This window comes from Kogia breviceps, chromosome 7 (genome assembly GCF_026419965.1).
Source record: "Kogia breviceps isolate mKogBre1 chromosome 7, mKogBre1 haplotype 1, whole genome shotgun sequence".
Lineage (NCBI taxonomy): Eukaryota > Metazoa > Chordata > Mammalia > Artiodactyla > Physeteridae > Kogia > Kogia breviceps.
In genome coordinates this window covers 36,093,936-36,114,523 of record NC_081316.1, presented here as the reverse complement: position 1 = coordinate 36,114,523, position 20,588 = coordinate 36,093,936, and the positions used below count along the sequence as shown (strand labels likewise).

Here is a 20,588-nt window from a genome sequence, read left to right as displayed (position 1 = left end):
ATCTAGGAAGATTTATGACCTTGTTAAGATTAACACTTGTTACTGCTAATGGATGTGATGCTGCAAAGCTTTGACAGAACATATGCCTTGCTTTATTTTTTAATGGAACATGCTAAAAGCTCCATCCCACAGGACCAACTAATTACACAGAAGCTTTAAGAGAGAGAAAGCTCTGAAGGTCTGACTCAGGCTACCTTTTCCCTTTGTTGGGGTCACTGTGACTTCTAGGATTTCTGAGGTCAATAAAAGGGCCTTTAAAACAACAGTTCAAAGCCACAGTTCAAAGGGCTGCTCCTGCTGAGGTGTATTTAAAATTCGTGGAGAGACAGGGGGCATGGGTCTCACAACACAACATGGTGTAGGGGAGTTCTTGTTCATTAAGCCCAACTAAATTTGGGGAGTCCAATTTTCTGAAAGATGTGTGATTTTAATGTTAGCCTTAAATGTAACATGCTCCAGGTAGAAGGAAAAAGTCCTGACTCTGTAATGAAAACACACAGAGAGAGTCAAGGCAGACAGATCTCCTCTGGGCTGGAGTTGAATCCCAGAAGCGATGGAGAATCAGTTCAGCCTTGACATCAGTTTACCTCTTAATCGTTCAACTCAACTTTGGAGTGGCAGTACACTTCTTTATTGGCTTCCCTTCTTCTATCTCAGCTTTTAGGAGCTGGAATTTATCTCTTGTTCATTTCCTTTTTCATCTGCTAAGGGACCACAATGCAAAGGGCCTAGTGGGACAGTGGCTTGCATACAGAAATATCCAGAAAAATAGGGCAGAGATCAGAAGAGTATGCAGATAAAACCTTCTCTTAATAAACTGTGTTGCTAGTTTGGTGACCTTCAGTGGCGGATCCTGGGATCATAGCGATGTAGGGGTTACGTGTACAGGGAGTGAACGGGGGCATGAGAGGTGAGAAGGGCAGATCCTTATTAGTGAAGAGGATTCTGGAACGTTGGAATTGTCTCCTGGGAAATGAGGGAGGGTTGTGTTCAGAGTAGTTTCCCTTTCCTTCTCTGGGATCCCTGTTGCCAGTATCAGAGGTGTGGGGTGGACTCGGAGAGGGGGCCAGTGCAAGCAAGCCGAGGAGTTTTAAATCACGTGGGGCTCATTTGGTACAAATCAAAGGTTCTGTCATGTCTGATTTCACAACTCTGCATCCTAGTTATAAATAACATTCCTGGATGGAAGTGCGACAAACCTGGGAGCTATTTCTAGGGAAGGCTTGGTTCCAGAAGGGGGTCACATAGAAGGAGGAGGACTTGACTTCTTTCCCACACTCCTAAAACAAAGCCCAGCTTTTCTCTCCCGGGAATGGTGTTCGGGAGGGTCCCAGAGGGACTGCGGGACAGGCCTAAAAGTGACTATGATGGCTTTTGACAAAACCATCGAGAAAGTCACTCAAGGGAAAAAAAAAAAAAAAAAAAAGGTTAGGAATTTCCCCTCAGTGGCAGCATCTGACCTGCAGAACCGGAAGGCTTGCAAGTAGACCCCCCCCAAACCCCACCGTGGCTCGCTCGGGCTCAGCGACCCTTTTTCTGGGCCCCCTGCCTCAGCGCCCTCTCCCTGAACCTCCAAAGCGCGTACCCAGTCAGAGGGACCCACCGGGGAGAGGGGACAGAAGGTGCAGGTGGCGAGCCGCGACTCGGCCATCATTCCCCTCAGGGCCCTACTCGGCCCTCGCCAACCAGTTGCCTGAGCAAATCCCGAGTAATTGTTTTCCGGGGAGGGGCTGGGCGCGCTCTTGGGCGCCACCTGGGTCGGGATTCCCCCTGGAAAAAAACCCACCCGCCGGGGCTCCGCGGTTCTTAGTCTCGACCAAGATGAACTGGGGCAACTTCTGCAGTCTCCAGCGCGGCACGGAGGCAGAGACAGCGGCGGTGGCGAGGCCGGCTCGTCTGGGCTGGAGAGCGTGAAGCCGAACGGGTGCTTCCGCCTCCAGCTCCTCCCTTTTGCCCGCGGGTCCTGGGACTCCAGCTCCGGTGCTCCGAGTGGTAGCGGTTGCTGCGCGGTCCGCCCGGGTCTTCGCAGCGGAGGGGAAGCCGCTCCCAGCGCCGAGCGCAACCTGCCGGAGTGGCCGTGCCCTGCGCTCCCGCTCCAGCTCCGAGGAGAGGGCAGCCGCTGCGGGGGCCGGGGCCCGACCAGGGTGCCGCCGCCCGCTCTGGGGGACGGGCTGGGGGCGGGGCGGCCGGGGCCGCCTTCCTGGGCGCGATCCCCGAGCGCAGCACCCGGCGCTGCCGAGCCACCTCCCCCGCCGCCCGCTAGCAAGTTTGGCGGCTGCGAGCCCGGCGCGCCTCGGGATCGAGGCGCATTTGTTTCCTCCTGGCTTCCGCGCGCCCGGTTCGGCGGGGACCCTTGGGAGCGATGCCGAAGGATGTGATCTTAATTGTGTGGTTCTGTGTGTGCACTGCCAGGACAGGTAAGCACGGCTGGGGCTGTCGGAGGGATCCAGGGATGGGGGGAGCCGCGCTGCTGTGCCCGGCGCCCACTTAGGCGTGAGGAGAGCTGGAGCTGAGCTCTCCGCGCTGGTCCGGGGAAGGGCGTGGATGGGTCCCTCGAACCTCTCTGCCCCGGTCCAGGTGAAAGGGTGAAAAGTGGGACTCACAGGCTGGAAGATGCCCCCCGAGGAGTGCCCCCTTCCAGGAGGACACGGCCTGGCGGACGCAGGAGTGAGGGGCGCGGCCATTCGGGCGCACCCTCCTGCTAGTAACCGGCTTCCGGGTCGAAACCCACAGTAGGGTGGGCCCGCGAGCCCCACACCCGTGAACTTGACAGGTGCGGTGGAAACCGCTCTCCCTGCGCCCCGCCGGGCCGGGAAGGGGCAGAGAAGGGAGGGCGCGGCGCGGGGTGAGGGCTGCGGGCGATCCTGGGATTCCGCGACCTCTTCCGCGTCCCCTCCTGACTCTTCCCCAGGGGAACTCCAGGAGTGGTCTCTCTTGCCACTCCTACCCCTACCCCCCCACCCCCCGAGGGCAGGACAAACGGGGGGGAATTGGAACTGTGGGAGCCATCCCGGGGAGATTCTCTCAAGCTCCGCACTAGTTTTCCCGTGCTGTAACTGCACGTTGGGGGTTGTGAAGGGGAGGCAAGGATAACTGGCGTGATTTTCTGAAGTCCCCACGCCTTTCTGCCTCCAGAGATGCAGTTGTGAGGACTCCAAGCGCACCTCCTTCCTTCAGCTTCTATTCGCCCCCAGCCCCCATGTCCCCTGGGGTTTGGAGCCCCTCTCAGCCGCCTTCTCCAGGGGACTAGTAGTAGATCTGGGAAGGTGGGGGTGGGGTGGGATGGAGGAGGAAATTGGCAAAAATAGGAGCCTCCCCCGCGGGCTGGGGTGGGGCGTCGCGAGGTTTCATCTCCGCCACGCGCGGCCGACTTTGCACCCCAGAATCGGTGTGTAGGCATCCCCTCTGCTTTTTTCTCTTTTTCTCTTTTATCACACTCTCGTTTCCCTTCTCTAGAGGCATAGCCTCCTTCCCATGCAGGGTTTATCTGTAGAGGGCTGCGGAGGGACGCCCGGCCTTGGTCCGCTCAAAAGTTCCCTCCGCTGGCCCTTTCTATTTTCCCCGGGACTGAGCGGGAAGCAGCGTTTCCTTTGCTTTAATGAAAGAGCGGCGAGTGTGGACTTCTCCGCGGACAAAAGGAATCCCCAGCCCTCTCCTATCTCCATCCGAGCTCCCCAGGCATCTCTTGCCGAGATGCCAAGACTCGGTCCAGCCTAGAATAGGTGCTTCTTGAGTTCCGGCCCATCTAGATGGGTTAGTCTTTTAAAACGGAGAACACAGTGGAAAAAACGCGCCCCCGGAAGATCAGGGCAGGCGAGGCTAGCGCAGAGCCTGGGCTAGCAGCCCTGCGTGCAGAAAATTTGGTGCTGGTGGGCATCTTACAGTGGAACCAGAGAGAGAGAAACTAGGTGGGGGAGAGGGCAGCGCATCGGGCATTTCACGTCTCAAGTGCACACCACTACCAAATATACATAACGTCCTTTGTTCTCATTACTCTTTTGAAAAGTCGGCAAAAAATGCTTCCCCCAGAAGTGGACTGTGTCTCTAGGGCGCGTTGCTTTTGGAGATCTTTAACGACACTGTCTTTTCCCCTTCCCCACATCAAGGCCCTTTAAAACTTGTAAACATTCTCTTGTAGGGAAGATTTACTCCTGTATCTATTCATTCATTCAGCGAAGAGTTGAGTGTCTTGCTGGGTGCCAGGATTGCTTATACAAAGAGGAACAGGCTTGCTTGACTTCCAGAAACTTACAGCTTAGCTGAGAATCTAGATAGGAACTGAAAAGCATTTTTATTGTACAGCTTGATGGGGGTGGGGGGAAGAGAGGTGGGAGTACAGGAGTTTGTATTGAGGAAACAGAGGAGGTGCGGTGGAAGTGAATTCTGGGGAGGGGTGGTCGGTAGTCAGGGAAGGCTTTAATCAGGAGGTGACGTTTGAAAGTTGTGTCTGGAAGGCTTTGTAGGGAGTTTTCCAGGTGCACAGAGTAGGGAGAGCATTCCAGGCAGAGCGCGCAGCTTGTCCAAAGTCAAGGAAGCGTGGAAGGATCTGCCCATTGGTTGTAGCAGTTGCTTAGGGAGCTTGAGTTTTCCATGCCACTTGGTACTCTTTGAACACCAGAGGCTACCTATTTCTTCTACAAAAATTATCAGAAGAATGAGAAAGACAGGGGGGAATTATATCTCACTTCTTTCACTTACAATTTCTTGCAGCCTGAGGCGGTCTGATGAGCAATTTTTTTCTTTGATTTTGCCCAGGAACCGTCATACCAGCATCACACATCCATCCTCTGAGGTAGCTAAGCCTGGCTCTCAATTAGTTTATCAGGATCCAAACAGCCACTCGGAAAGTTATTTGTCAAGTGGGACAATTGTTGTCTGGGCTGTTAACAGTCCAAGATGAAATAAACACGTGGTTCACTGAGTGAGCTGCTCAGATATCATTGCCTTTTAATGGAAATGAACAGATGGTATCAGGCACATTTTAATTAAAGCAGCACTGCAGTGCAGTAGCAGTTACATGTGAAAAGATCTAATGATAGGTGTCACAGGAAGCTGCTTAAATTACTCATTGTTCAGAGAATTTGTTTTAAAGAGTAAAGTGGAGTCAAGAATAGGTCCTGTTCTCCAGTTCTGGGTGAAAAAAATCTGAGATTTCCAGGTACTTCACTAGTAATGAAAATTTAGAAGGCTACAATAACAGCAGTAATAATACATTATGGCCGTGAGTTTTCTCCAGTAACCTGGAAGTGTGAATAATGTAAAACTCAGTGATTACTCCCGCATGGCTTTCAAGTGTGGTTTGGTCATCAGGGCAATGGTTAGAGGGAGCCCCTGGGGCTGAGTGAATGCCTTTTGCTGCCACCTGCTGGAAAGGAGAAGCTTTTCTTTTAGAAGCACCTACCAGGCAGTTCATGAACTATGAATTGAATAAGAGAGCTGTGAACAAAAGCCACCCCCAGCCTCCAGTGATCATGTGAAATATTGGCTGATTTGGAACAGGCATAGAGCATATTCTTTAAGGATGTTGCTTTTGGGTAGGAGTCCAGAGGCCCAAATCAGATCGAATGGTTGTGAAGTCCTGCTGGTAAATGAGGTCTTGGAGCATCTCTCCAGCATCGTATTCCCGGGCATGGACCAGAGGAAAGCAGCTGCCATCACGGACAGTGAGCTGGATTCGATTTGAAGTGAGCCAGATCCAGGAGGATTTGCTTGGGAGCTTAGGCCTGGGACCCTGACGGTGGATTGAGTGGGCTTTGGGCCTCAACACTCTCTGGGCTAGACTGAGGAGTGCCAGCAGCAGGTGTCCTCGGAGATTAGGGTGGAGATTCTGAATTTCAGAGCCAGGCCTCAAGTGCCTCTGTGACATTGACATGCTGCCTTCCAGGTTTTAAAAGATTTTTTTTTTTTCCCCAGAAGCTTTTTATCCTGCTTAATTCCAATACCCAGCTTCAGCCATTTGAGAGCAGTTATGGCCAAAGTAGAAAACTTCAATAGAGTTTCCTTGGAAAGGGCAAGAGCTCCATGCTTGGATAAGCAGCAGAAACATTAAAATAAAAAAAAAATCTTTTTATGGAACCAACACTTTCATACTGTATAAGGTTCAGGTGAAGCCATGCAAATGCTGCCTTATTAATAGATTTTCTGATTTTTTAGGCAGTGGGCAAAGTGCTATCTTTTACTCATCCTGCTATTGGCACCAGGTATTTTCATCTTGAAGGGGACCACTTAGATAAAAGAATACAGTTCTGTTTCTGGAAGCCTAAATGATTTCTCTTGTTCTGTTTTAATGGGATGTTTTCATGACTAGAGCAATACAGTTATCTTAAAGCCAGGGAAGCCCCTTCGCTTGCAGGCTATAGGGGGAGGGGTTAATATAAATTTAATATATAGATTTCACAAAGCACAGCCAGGGACTTCCCTGGTGGCGCAGTGGTTAAGAATCCTCCTGCCGATGCAGGGGACACGGGTTTGATCCCTGGTCGGGGAAGATCCCACATGCTGCAGAGCAACTAAGCCCATGCACCACAACTACTGAGCCTGTGCTCTAGAGCCTGCGAGCCACAACTACTGAAGCCCACGTGCCTAGAGCCCATGCTCCGCAACAAGAGAAGCCACTGCAATGAGAAGCCCGTGCACCGCAATGAAGAGTAGCCCCCGCTCGCCACAACTAGAGAAAGCCCACGCACAGCAACGAAGACCCAACGCAGCCAAAAAATAAATTAAACAAACAAAAAAAAAATAAAGCACGGCCAGAGTGAGAAGCCCTTCTAGGTCATCTGGGCATGTGGAGGGGTTGGGAAAATGGGAGCCACCTGTATCTTTCGTATGATTCCAGTGGAGTTGAGGACCAGGGAGCTGGAATGGTCTGGAGAGCTGGTCCTATGAAAGACAGATGCTGTAGACCCCGGCTGGCCACCAGATATGTGCTAGGAATGTTCATACAGTTATCACTGAAACCTCACGAGGCTGGGAGGTGGCTGTTATCCCCATTTTACAGTTAAGGGAAATGAGGCTCGGAGAAGTGAAGTGATTTTTCCAAGGGCACAAATTTAGTAGGGAGAAGAGACAGGACTGAAAGTGGCTCTTAGTTTAGTGTTGTTTCCACAACACTTTCCAGATTGAGGTGTTCTCACATGGAGATGGGAATCCAAGGGCACCATTGGGGTGTTCTGCCAGTTCTACAGAATCTGTGTGGGTGCCTTTTAGGCTTGTCTGGTTGCGGGGCTCCAAGTTTGGGAGATTCAAACATCTTAAGGATAACCGTTATCGTGGGTCTTTAGTCCCCGTATTGGTCATTTACTGCCACAATAATATTGCATAACAAGCCACCCTAAACTCAAAGCAACATTTCTTTTGGTTCATGCGTCTGTCAGTTGGTTTGGTATTGGCTCACTGGGGCCAGGTTTGGCTGGGTGTCGTTCCAAACCCAAGTAGGGTGTCTTCTCCGTGTGTCTTAGTCTCCTTGGAGCAGTGGCCCAGTAGGGCTATGTTTTTCTCACTGTGATGCAGAGGTACAAGAGAACAGGCCCCACCACACAGGCACATCCAAGCCTCTGCTTGTGTGACATTGATATCATGCTAATAACCCAAACTAGTTACATGGCTGGGCTCAAAGCCAAGGGATGGGGAGGTTTACTCCCACTCTAGTGGAAGGACATGCAAAGCCACATAGCAAAGGGTGTGGCTATGGGAGGGGTAAAGATTTTCTTTTTTAATTTATTTTTGGCTGCACTGGATCTTCGTTTCTGAGGGCAGTCTTTCTCTAGTTGCCCTGAGTGGGGACTACTCTTGAGGCGCACATTTTGCAGTGGCTTCTCTTGGTGCAGAGCACGGGCTTTAGGCACAAGGGCTTCAGTAGTTGTGGCACACCGGCTCATTAGTTGGGACTCGTGGGCTCTAGAGCGCAGGCTCAGTGGTTGTGGCACATGGGTTGTGGCGCATGTGCTCTGTGGCATGTGGGATCTTCCCGGACCAGGGATGGAACCCATGTCCCCTGCATTGGCAGGTGGATTCTTAACCACTGCCCCACCAGGGAAATCCAGGGGTAAATATTTGAAGCCAAGAATTCAGTCAACCATATTCCTTTTAGAAAGTTTCCTGGGCTCAAATGCCATCCTGTCCTCTCGTGGTATTCCCCAGGTATGCATATTGCCCTGAGATCACTGCGCGCAAAGCAATGATCACACATCCACTCATCAATTAATTAATCAGGTCCTAAATTCAGGGCCTGACATATATGAAGCCTTGTGCGATACACTGAGGCTACAGGGATGCTTCCTTCCTCTTGTGTCCAGCTAAGGGCACATTTCCCAAACCACGTTCCGAATTCCTGGCCAGAGATGGACTAGTGTGGAGGTCCTCTGAGATCACTCTTAATTTAATTTCTGCCATATAGGTGTAGAGCACTATAGATCAAACTGAAATATTAGTTCCTTTCCTGCCTTTTCAAGGTGATCACAGAACTGCTGGTGTCTGAGCTCACTTGGAGAAAAACATTGCCAGTCTCAACAAGAGGCTCATGGCGCTGTGACCTGGGCTGATAGATGCCCGTTAGCGCAGTACTTCTTTGCACAGAGTAGGTACTCGGTCAGTCATCAGTCTTTGTGAATGGAGTCTGTGTCAAGCAGGTAGGATGGAACCTTAAGTGAGATCATAAGGTAAATCAGAGCACATCCCACTCTTCCTCCCCTTAAACACATACCTTAAAGCCCTCCAGTGATGCTCCATTGCAATTAGAATACTCTCCCTCTCCTTGCTGCAGCTCACAAGGCAAGGCCTACTCCGGGGCCTCGTTTTCTACGACTCTCCTCCGGGCTCACTCTGCTCTGGCCACACTAGCCTTTTCACTGTTTCCTCTACACTCCAACTTTGTGCCTGGTTTGCATTTGCATTTTCTGTTCTCTAAACCTGGAAAGCTTTCCCCTCCAGATCTTCCCTTCCGGAATAACTGCACCATCGCCAGCCGCTATGGTCAGCAGGTGTCTGCTCAGAGGAACCTTCCTTTTTTTTTTTCCGCGGTACGTGGGCCTCTCACTGCTGTGGCCTCTCCCGTTGCGGAGCATAGGCTCCCGACGCGCAGGCTCAGCGGCCATGGCTCACAGGCCCAGCCGCTCCGCAGCATGTGGGATCTTCCCGGACCCGTGCAGGGGCATGAACCCGTGTCCCCTGCATCGGCAGGCGGACTCCCAAGCACTGCGCCACCAGGGAAGACCCTCTACCACCCTTTTTAAGCCTCCACCCAAGCTGCTTTCTGTTTCATAACTCTGTTTTATTTTCTTTGTGGCATTTATTGCCATCTCAAATTATCTTATTTATGTATTTGTTTATTTTTTGCCCTCTCCTCACCCGCTGCCCTAGGAATGCATGCCCAGGGAGGCCATCTCTAGTGCCTCGCAATGCAATGTGTGTGTTACGTAGAAAGCACTCAGTCATTTCTGTTGAAAAACGACTGAATGAATGAGTTGTCTTTGGGTAAACCGGTCTCGCATCTGGCTGCATTTCAGAGGACAAGGGGAAGCCTGACAAAAATTGAGAAGGCAGCTCTATGCACTATGCCTTTAATTTAACCCTTTGTCCACCTTCGGCTCCAAAGACCCTTCCCAGAGCCACCTTCTGTTGACAGAAGCCTAGATTGCTGCAGCAGCCCCTGTTTCCTAACGGGAAAAGAGTGAGGAGAGGGTACATTTCCTTCTCCAGATCTGTGGGGAAAGGGGTGAGGGCAGGAGGACAGATGAGATTGTCACAGCGCTTGATGCCCTGATGAAACGCACTTGGTCTCTCTGGAACAAATTGGGTGTAAGCTCTCCAAATCTTGCCTCAGCCGCTGCATTACCACCAGACAAACGTTGACAGTTGTTGCTGATTACAACATTTCCAACTGTGCAGTCAGAATTGCACTACTGAGGTGCTAAGTGTAGACAGGCACAGCCTTTAGGAATGGCTTAAACATAGTCCCTCGGAGTGATCGCTAGCCTTATTAACATATATAGTTGGAAGCCACTTTGCAGTCATGAGTGAATCATTCTGCAGGACACCCTGTAGATGAGAGACAGGCTTAAGGATTTGCCTTTTTCAGATGAGGCAATGGGGGCTCAGGGCCCTGTTTCTCTGTGCTAAGTTTCTCCAACAAGAGTTGTCAGCGTGTGTAACTTTTCACGAATCCCCTTGAAATCTACCTCCATTGTTCTGGGGACTCACTGTCCTGGCCAGTCCCTCTGCCACCCTTATGGATCAGGGACAAGATCTCCCTCATTTTCTTCCTCTATGGCAGGTGTTGTTGCCTCATTAAGAGTGCTCTGTGGAGGTGTTTCCTGGTGACGGTGGTGTCAGATTTCACTACTGTATCAGTCTCTGAAGCAGTTAGATCAGGGCCACAATCCTGTACCCACAGTTCCCAAATCTAAAAAAGCTCAGAAACCCAAAGTTTCTTCATAACTCACCTGACAGCAAAACCTACCCTGAGCTGAACTCCTTTGGTGGCAAAACTTGACCTGAACAGATATGAGGCTATTTATCGTCTTTATTTATACCAATTGGAGGACAATATCAGACTTTTTGCTCTACAAATATTGTGTTTGGTTATGGGGTACTGATGCAGACTTTGCTGAGGGTGTTACCTATTTTAGGTAACACTACATTTTGTAGTGTATGGGCCATATTAGCTTTCCAACAGATGATCAGTCTGAGTTCTGGAATATATTTGGCCCCTCGGGTTTTGCATTGGCATTAATCAATCTGTAATGGGGAATGGGAGAGGGGGAAAGGATGAAAAAACCACAATATCAGTGGGGGTGATGGAGCAAAGAGTTGCCTTCATTTTCCATCCAGGGAAAGAGCATCTCTAAGCACTCATCACTGGGTTCCTTGTATTCCCTGGCACTCCGGGCCTCTGTCATTTCTGTTCCATGTGGCCGCAAGCAAGTCAGCATTTTAAGCCAAGGTGGCTCTTTGTTCCTTTTCAGTGCTGGGCTTTGGGATGGATCCCCACCTTCAGATGGATATTATCACTGAGCTGGACCTTGTGAACACCACCCTTGGAGTCACTCAGGTGTCTGGACTGCACAATACCAGCAAAGCATTTTTATTTAAAGGTAAAGGCATTTTTCTCCTTTGCATGGGGGCAGAACTTGGGGAGGAGGGTCTGTCTGGGGACTGTTCCTCTGGTGTGTATTTGCCAGAGGATCATCTCTGCCATTTCTCTTGTGTTATCGTCATGAGGAATGTTCAGAAATCCCGGGGGTGTTTAGATATTTGGGGGGTGTTCTGAGGGTGTGGGAGGGCGCAGTCGTGGGCGTGGTGATGAAATATTTGTCTTGTCAGTGACATATTTCCCAGGGGATTTTGGTGGGGATCTAAAGTGGAATGAATTTGTAAAGTCCCTGAAAGCCATTGGCCAGCCACATTATTTTTACAGGATATTTCTTCTACTGTTATTCATATCTTTACCTATACCTACATCCATTCCTGTTCCTATATCTTTATCTCTCATTTAATGGGTGGACCACGCACAAAGACGATGTTTCATGGCTGCATTTTCTTAGGGGTACAGCTTACTTGGTTCTGCCCACTATAAACTTGACTATAATTCATTAAATTGTTCAGCAAGCATTCGTAAAGGCAGTATAGTGTGCTTCTTAAAAGCCTGCGCTCTAGAGCCTGACTGCCTGGGATTAAATTCCACCCCTACCACTTATTGACTTTGTGACTTAGGGCGATTCCTTAGGCTGACTCTGCCTGTGTCTTCATCTGAAATAATTGTACCTAATGGGGCAGTTGCAAGGATTAGAGGAGCTAATCCATTAAAGTGGTTCAAACAGTGCCTGATAACATAGTAAATCCCTGGTAAGTATTAGCTATTCTTATGGAACTCCTATTGTGTACCAGGCAACATGCTAATAGTAAGATTATTAGTAAGAGTAAATAAATGTAGTGAGAGAAACAGTCATTACACAAGTAATTATTGACTTCCAATGGCTATACTTACCATGAATGGGGTGTATAGTTTACCAAATAAGAGTATACAGGGAGATCTGATTTATTGGGAGTGGGGAGATAGCGGTGGTCAGGAAAAGGCTACCCTGAAAAAGTGATATGTCAGCAGAAAAGTGAAAAATGAATAGAAAGCTTGGTGTAGGAAGAGGTGGCAGCCCAGAGCATTCTGGGCAGAGAAAATAGTATGTAGGAAGGTCTTAAGGCAGAAACAAATGGAAAGACATTTAGCATGGCTGAAAGGGGGTGAGTGGCTGGAGAGGTTGGTAGGGGCTAGGTCACACTGGGCCCTGAAGGCTGAATTGATATTTAGCTTACATCCACGGGCCTGGGTGTACTGATGCTTTATGGCCAGTGTCTATTTTGATAGGTGGGAGGACATGTACTTGTTAACTATTGCAAATATTACCCTTGCCCATAGGCCATGTTAGTTTTTTACTTTACTCTCAGATCAGTGGGGGCCTTTGATGAGTTGAAGGAGGGGAGTGATCTGATCAGATATGGCAGCCTAGATATTCCTCTATGAAAATGCCTGGCAGGCTTCTTTTAACCCAGCATTTTGTGAAGATAACAAAAGGATTATTTTAGAATGACTGAACCAACATTATGGGATGAGATATATATATTTCCTGTGCAGAGAATTTAAGCCTTCTTAATAATATACAGCTCATCTACAGATACTATATAATAATATATAACAAGACTACAGATATGTTAATTTCCGCTTACTCTTACTAAGGAATTGGTGAAGTAAGTAAACTGGGCATGGTTAAGAGAATACAAACAGGATTAGTTTTCTCTTTGCATTGTGCAAGATCTCTTCAGTTACTGTTGAGAGGCCATCCCATTCTTTTTTTTTTTTTTTAACGTTTTTATTGGAGTATAATTGCTTTACACTGGTGTGTTAGTTTCTGCTTTATAACGAAGTGAATCAGTTATACATATACATATATCCCCATATTTTTTCCCTCTTACGTTTCCCTCCCTCCCACCCTCCCTATGCCACCCTTCTAGCTGGTCACAAAGCACCGAGCTGATCTCCCTGTGCTATGCGACTGCTTCCCACTAGCTATCTATTTTACATGTGGTAGTGTATATATGTCCATGCCACTCTCTCACTTTGTCCCAGCTTACCCTTCCCCCTCCCTGTGTTCTCAAGTCCATTTTCTAGTAGGTCTGCGTCTTTATTCCCGTCTTGCCCCTAGATTCTAAATGAACATTTCTTTTTTAGATTCCATATATGTGTGTTAGCATACGGTATTTGTTTTTCTCTTTCTGACTTACTTCACTCTGTATGACAGACTCTAGGTCCATCCACCTTACTACAAATAACTCAATTTCATTCCTCTTAATGGCTGAATAATATTCCATTGTATATATGTGCCACATCTTCTTTATCCATTCATCTGTCAATGGACACTTAGGTTGCTTCCATGTCCTGGCTATTAAATAGAGATGCAATGAACATTGTGGAACATGACTCTTTTTGAATTATGGTTTTCTCAGGGTATATGCCCAGTACTGGGATTGCTGGGTCGTATGGTAGTTCTATTTTTAGTTTTTTAAGGAGCCTCCATACTGTTCTCCATAGTGGCTGTATCAATTTACATTCCCACCAATAGTGCAGGAGGGTTCCCTTTTCTCCACACCCTCTCCAGCACTTATTGCTTGTAGATTTTTTGATAATGGCCATTCTGACTGGTGTGAGATGATATCTCACTGTAGTTTTGATTTGTATTTCTCTAATGATTAATGATGTTGAGCATCCTTTCATGTGTTTGTGGGCAGTCTGTTTATTATGTTGAGGTAAGTGGAGAGATATACCATGTTCTTGGATTGGAAGAATCAACATTGTGAAAATGACTATACTACCCAAAGCAATCTACAGATTCAATACAATCCCTATCAAACTACCACTGGCATTTTTCACAGAACTAGAACAAAAAATTTCACAATTTGTATGGAAACACAAAAGACCCTGAATAGCCAAAGCAATCCTGAGAACGCAAAACAGAGCTGGAGGAATCAGGCTCCCTGACTTCAGACTATACTACAAAGCTATAGTCATCAAGACAGTATGGTACTGGCATAAAAACAGAAATATAGATCAATGGAACAGGATAGAAAGCCCAGAGATAAACCCATGCACATATGGTCACCTTATCCTTGATAAAGGAGGCAAGAATATACAATGGAGAAAAGACAGCCTCTTCAATAAGTGGTGCTGGGAAAACTGGACAGCTACATGTAAAAGAATGACATTAGAACAATCCCTAACACCATACACAAAAATAAACTCAAAATGGATTAAAGACCTAAATGTAAGGCCAGACACTATCAAACTCTTAGAGGAAAACATAGGCAGAACACTCTGACATAAATCACAGCAAGATCCTTTTTGACCCACCTCCTAGAGAAATGGAAATAAAAACAAAAATAAACAAATGGGACCTAATGAAACTTAAAAGCTTTTTCACAGCAAAGGAAACCATAAACAAGATGAAAAGACAACCCTCAGAATGGGAGAAAATATTTGCGAATGAAGCAACTGACAAAGGATTAATTTCCAAAATTTACAAGCAGCTCATGCAGCTCAATATAAAAAAAACAAACAACCCAATCCAAAAATAGGCAGAAGACCTAAATAGACATTTCACCATCCCATTCTTGATTTGAGAAGTGCTGCTGACACCTTGTCAACAGAGTTGCTATGGAAGCCTGGCTCATCTGTAAGCTTCATGAAAGCAGAAGTCTTCCTGTCTAAATACCCCTACATCTCTAGGGCCAAGTATTGTGCATGGCACACAGTAGGTGACAAGTAAACATTTTGAATTGAATTAAAATTTCTTCTGTCCAATGTGCTCTATGAAAGGTTTGTTGCCTACTTTATATGCTGGTCATTCACTCATTTATTTATTCCCTGGGCTAGATCTCTGCTTTCTAGTTTGTGTGTTCTCTGCTTTAGCAGCTGCTTTTGGGATGTCTACCATCCCAAATCTCTCCAACAATAGGGAGAGATTTTCAGCTTCTTTGCTGGGAGGAGTAACTTTATTATGGGACTTTGAGGAGGGTTTTCCCTTTCAAGGTCTCTTGTGATTACCTTACCTAGATAATCTCTCCATCTCTGGATCTGTAATTTAATCACATCTGCAAAGTCCATTTGCCATGTAAGGTAACATATTTCACAGGTTTTGGCAATTAGGACATTGACATTTTTGGGGAGCCATTATTCTGCTAACCACAAAGTCTGCCCACTGGCCCCCAAAGATTCATGTCTGCTCCACATGCAAAATACATGCACCCCATTCCAATATCTCCAAAGGTCTTAACCAATTATAATATCAGCTCAGAGTCTAAAATCTTATCCACTCATCAGTTGAAAAATTCCAAATCTCACTATCTAAATAATCTAAATCAGGTATGAGTGGGACTCTGAGTATTTGCCATTTTGGAGCAAAATTACTCTTTATCTGTGGATCTGTGAAACTAGAAAACAAGTAATCTGCTTACAAAATATAATAGTGGGACAGGTATAGGATGCCAGTTATAGAAGTTTCTGTTCAGAAGGGAAAACTGGAAAGAAGAAAGGGGTCACCAGCCTCAAGAGAATGCAAAATCCAGCAGGGCAAACTCCTTTGGGTTTCAGGGCCTGAGGATCATTCTCTGTGGTCCTTGGCTCTGCCTTCTGAGCTTGTGACTCATTCCTCTGAATCATTCTTTTTCACGAACAGTAGCATAGGTTTGTAGTTGAATAGTTTTATCAACCTGTTTCTTGCTTATAGAATTTTGGGAGTCGATCAGCCTTCTTTCATTTCATGTTCTTTGTGTCCCCTTCAGTCCAAGTTGGCAGTGTTTCTGCTGGTATAACATTCTCAAGAACCCAGAGGGTCTCCTGTCCATTAGACAAAAGGCTCATTTACAGATCTTTCCAAGATAATCTAATCTCTATTTCTGACTTCTGCTGGGATGGCTGAGGGGATCCATGAATTACAACCATGATCTCTTCAAAGAACCCTCTGTGTGATTGAATATTCTGACCCTTTGGTCCTTCAGAGTCACTAGCAAAAGGTGGTTCAACCACACCCTTGGCTTTGTTCCAGAGTAGACTTTCCTGACAGTGACTCTCCTAATTTTATTCTTTTCCAATCTGGATAGGCTGGGAATTCTGCATATAATCAGTCTTGGTTTCTTTTTGCTTAACAGCTCTTCCCTCAATCTGTCTTTTTCTTCTTACCTTTTACTATAAGCAGTAAAGAGAAACCAGGCTGAAACTTCAGCACTTTGCTTGGAAATCAGAAGTCAAAAATGGGCTTTAAAAAGGGCTAAAATCAATGTGTTGGCAGAGCTGTGTTCCTTCTAGAGCCTCTATAGGATAATCCGTTTATTGTTTTTCCAGCTTCTAGAGGCTGCTACATTCCTTGGCTTGTGGGTGCATCACTTCAACCTCTGTTTCTGAGGTGACATTTCCTTCTCTATGTTTCTGTCATGTTTTCTTCTCTGGTACTGACTCTTCTGCTCCCTTTTTCCCTTATAATGATCCTTATGGGTCCTTTTCCCTATATTGGGTCCACCTGGATAAGCCAGGATAATTTCTTCATATTAAGATCCATATCTCAGTCACATCTGCAGTGTCTCTTTTGCTGTATAAAATAATATGTTTATAGATTTTTGGGATAAAGATGCAGACATTTTTTGGGGGTAGGGAATATCATTTTGTCTACCATAGGATGGCTACCCACTGTTGGGCAGAAATATGAGCAATATGATATTTCCAGTTTACTCCAGATAAGTACTCCTTTCCAGTGCAGCACTGCCCAATAGAAATATAAGTGAGTCATATCTGTAATTTTAATTTTTGTAGTAGCTGTATTAAACATGTAAAAAGAAACAAGTGAAATTAATTTTAACTATACATTTTATTTAACCCAATATATGAAAAATATTATCATTTCAACGTATGGTCAATACAAAAAATTATTAATGAGATATTTTACATTTTTTTCAAAGTTTTCAAAATCTAGTCTATAATTTATAGTTACATTATAGTTAGAGTATATAGTAGATTTGTGAAGTTATTCCATACATAGTTTTAAGTATCATTAGAAAATTTAACAGCTTTGTTAAGGTGTAATTGTTTATAATAAACTGTGCATATTTAGACTGTATCGTTTGTTAATTCTGATATGTGAATGCACCGGTAAAACCATCATCACAATCAAGATAATGAGCATACCTATCACCCCCAAAGTTTCTTCTTTTTAAAATAATCCCTCCTTCCTTTATTTCCCAACCCCCATCTGCAGGCAACTACTAATCTGCTTTCTGTCACTATACAGTAGTTTGCATTTTCTAGAAATTTTATATAAATAGAATTATATAGTGTCTACTTTTTAAAAAATCTGAATTCTTTCACCTATCATAGTTATTTTGAGATTAATCATATAATAACATGTAAAGTGCTTTTCTTGTAGCCAGTATATAGATGGGTCTTACTTTTTTTTTTTAAACCAGTATGATAAGTTCTGTTCATCAAGGTATTTAGATCATTTATAATAATGTGATTATTGACACTGTCATATTTAAATCTATGTTTTTGTTATTTGTTTTCTATCAGTCTATCTATTCTTTGTTTCCTTTTTCCCCTTTTTCTGGCTTCTTTTAGATTAATTGAACTTTTAAACTGATTTTTAAAAAACTCTTGTTGGCTTACTCATTGTTTCATTATTTTAGTGCTTGTCTTAGGGTTTATAGTATACATTTTAAAATGACAACAGTGTACCTTCGGTGATACAACTTTATGTATATAATAAGTATATTTCAAGAGTATACGTCTCTCCCCCGACATTGTACTATTGTTGTCATACATTTTACTTTTATTTCTGTTATAAACTCCATATTACATTGTTGTTGTTTTTATTAATTAGTCAATTATCTTTTGAACATATTTAGATAATAAAAAAATCAATCACATGTTTACTCTTGTAGTTACTGTTTCCTGTGTTCTTCAGTCTCTTGCGTGGATTCATATTCCTATCTGGTATCATTTTTATCCTGCCTGAGGGACTTCCTTCAACATTTCTTTTAGTGTAGGTCTGCTGGTGATGAATTCTTTCAGATTTTGTATGTCTGAAAAAGTCTTCATTATTTAAAACAATTTTTGCTGAGAGTAGAATCTTGGGTTGACAGTTTTATTTCTTTCAGTACTTTAAAGATGTTGATCCACTGTCCTCTCACTTGCACTGTTTCCAATGAGAAATCAGTTGTCATCCTATTTTTGTTCCTCTGTAGGTAATGTAACTTGTCTCCCTGCTTTTAAGACTTTCTCTTATTGCCTACTTTGATTTGATTATGATGTACCTTGGTCTGATTTTCTTAATGTTTCTTGTGTGTGGGAGTTATTGAAATTCATCACATTTAGAAAAAAAATGGCCATTATATCTTCAAATATATTTTGTTTCTCTTTCTCTCCTTTAGGGACTTCAATTATGTGTATATAAAGCTGATTAAAGTTGTTCCATAGCTCACTGATACTCTGTTCATTTCAAAAATTCTTCTCTTTTCTCTCTATGTATCATTTTTGATAGTTTCTATTACTTTGACTTCAAGAACTGTTTCTCTGTATTGTCTGCTATTAATATCATTCTGTTTTTTTTATGTCATATATTGTAATTTCATCTCTGTAAGTTCAGGTTGACTCTTTAAAAAATCTTGCATGTCTTTATCTAACTTTTTGAATAGATGGAGTACAATTGTAATAACTGTTTTAATATCCTTGATGACTAATTCTAATATTTGTATTAGTGCTAGGATGATTCTGATTGACTAACTTTTCTCTTCATTACTGCTTCCTTGTATACTTGGTAATTTTTGATTGAATGCCAGACATTGTGAATTTTGCCTTGTTTGGTTCTGGATATTTTTGTATTCTTATAAATATTCCTGAGTTTTGTTTTAGGACACAGTTAAATTACTGAAAAACAATTTGATCTTTTTGGATCCTGTTTTTTTTTTTTTTAAATTGAGGTATAGTTGATGTACAATATTATATAAGTTTCAGGTGTACAACATAGTGCTTCACAATTTTTGAAGTTATGGATCCTACTTTTAAGATTTGTTAGATGGCTCAGAGCAGTGCTAGTGCTAGTATATAGAATAGAATTAGTTATTTCCCATCACTGAGGCAAGACCTTCTGTGTACTCTACCCAGTGCCCCATGAATCATGGGGTTTTCCAGTTTGAGTGGTGAGAATAGGTACTCTTCTTGGTCCTGTGTGTATGCCAGGCACTGTTGCCTTTTGGGTGGTTCTTCTATGTCAGCTGAGAGAGTTCCATATTTTTCTCTCTGCTGTTATCTCTCATGTGTGCTTTCCTGTGAAATCTGGGTGCCTTGGTCTCCCCACACTCTCAGCTTCTTCACCTCAATTTGAGTGAAGACTGCTGAGCTTTGCCTGCATTTCTCTTCCCTATGGCACAGCCTGGAAACTCTCTCAGAGCGGTAGACTTGGGTAATTGTAGGGCTCATCTCTTTTGTTTTCCATCTCTTGAGGGTCACTGTTCTTCATTGACTGATGTCCAGTGTCTTGAAAACTGCCATTTCATTGAATATTCAATATTAAATTCAAACTAATTCAAATTAAATAAAATTAAAAATTAATTTCCTCCCCCACACTAGTCATATTTCAAGTGCTCAATTGCCATATGTGGCTTGGGGTTACTATATTGGACGGTGCAGGTCTAGAGAGGCTCAGAGATTTTAGTGTTTCACCACAGTTCAGTTAATATGAGCAAGTTAAGAAATCCTATCTTCAAGTTTAATACATGATAGTAAGTAGCAAACTACTTAATCCCTCTACCTCAAAATACCTCCATTTACTCACTGATAAAATGGGATAGTAATAGTACTTACTGTATATGGTTATAGTGAGGATGAAATAAATTAATACACATAATAAATTAATACACATTAATATACACAATACACTGTATTTGGTACACGGCAAACTCTTGTTAAATGTGAGTCCATGCATTTTTAAGTAATAGGATATAACTTTGGTCTTCTTCTCCTATGTGTATCATCTGTCTTGTGTGTTATTAATGTCAGATTTAAAAAAAATTTACTTATTTTATTTATTTATTTTTGGCTGTGGTGAGTCTTCACTGCTGCATGTGGGCTTTCTCTAGTTGCAGTGAGTGGCGGATACTCTTTGTTGCAGTGCATGGCCTTCTCATTGCTGTGGCTCCTTTTGTTGTGGAGCATGGGCTTTAGGCACATGGGCTTCAGTAGTTGTGGCACGCAGGCTCAGTAGTTCTGACACATGGGCTTAGGTGCTCTGCAGCATGTGGGAACTTCCTGGACCAGGGCTCGAACCCGTGTCCCCTGTATTTGCAGGTGGATTGTTAACCACTGCACCACCAGGAAGTCCCTTAATGTCAGATTTTAATCTGCAGAGATAACTTGGGATAGTGGGAAAAGCAGAGGATTGGGGAGGGGGCAGAAGATTAAGGGTTAGCACTTTCTGTGTATTAATTTATTTTACCTTACTACAACCATATAAGGTAATTATTATCATGCTTCCATTTTATCAATAAGTAAATGGAAG

At 44.5% G+C, this 20,588-nt stretch overlaps 1 protein-coding gene across 2 annotated transcripts in view; it reads left to right on the top strand.

Annotated features, from left to right (window-relative positions):
* The first annotated feature begins 1,826 nt into the window (after positions 1-1,826).
* The window catches only part of NELL1 (neural EGFL like 1), an 866,603-nt gene continuing 847,841 nt past the window's right edge, over positions 1,827-20,588 (top strand). Inside the window, exons 1-2 of one of the 2 annotated variants that reach the window (XM_059070156.2) lie at positions 1,827-2,417; positions 10,962-11,090. In XM_059070156.2, the coding sequence (XP_058926139.1) occupies positions 2,363-2,417; positions 10,962-11,090 (184 nt within the window). In that variant the 5' untranslated portion in view covers positions 1,827-2,362. The remainder of the gene's footprint in view (positions 2,418-10,961; positions 11,091-20,588) is intronic. The other variant, XM_059070155.2, reaches the window with a different exon arrangement.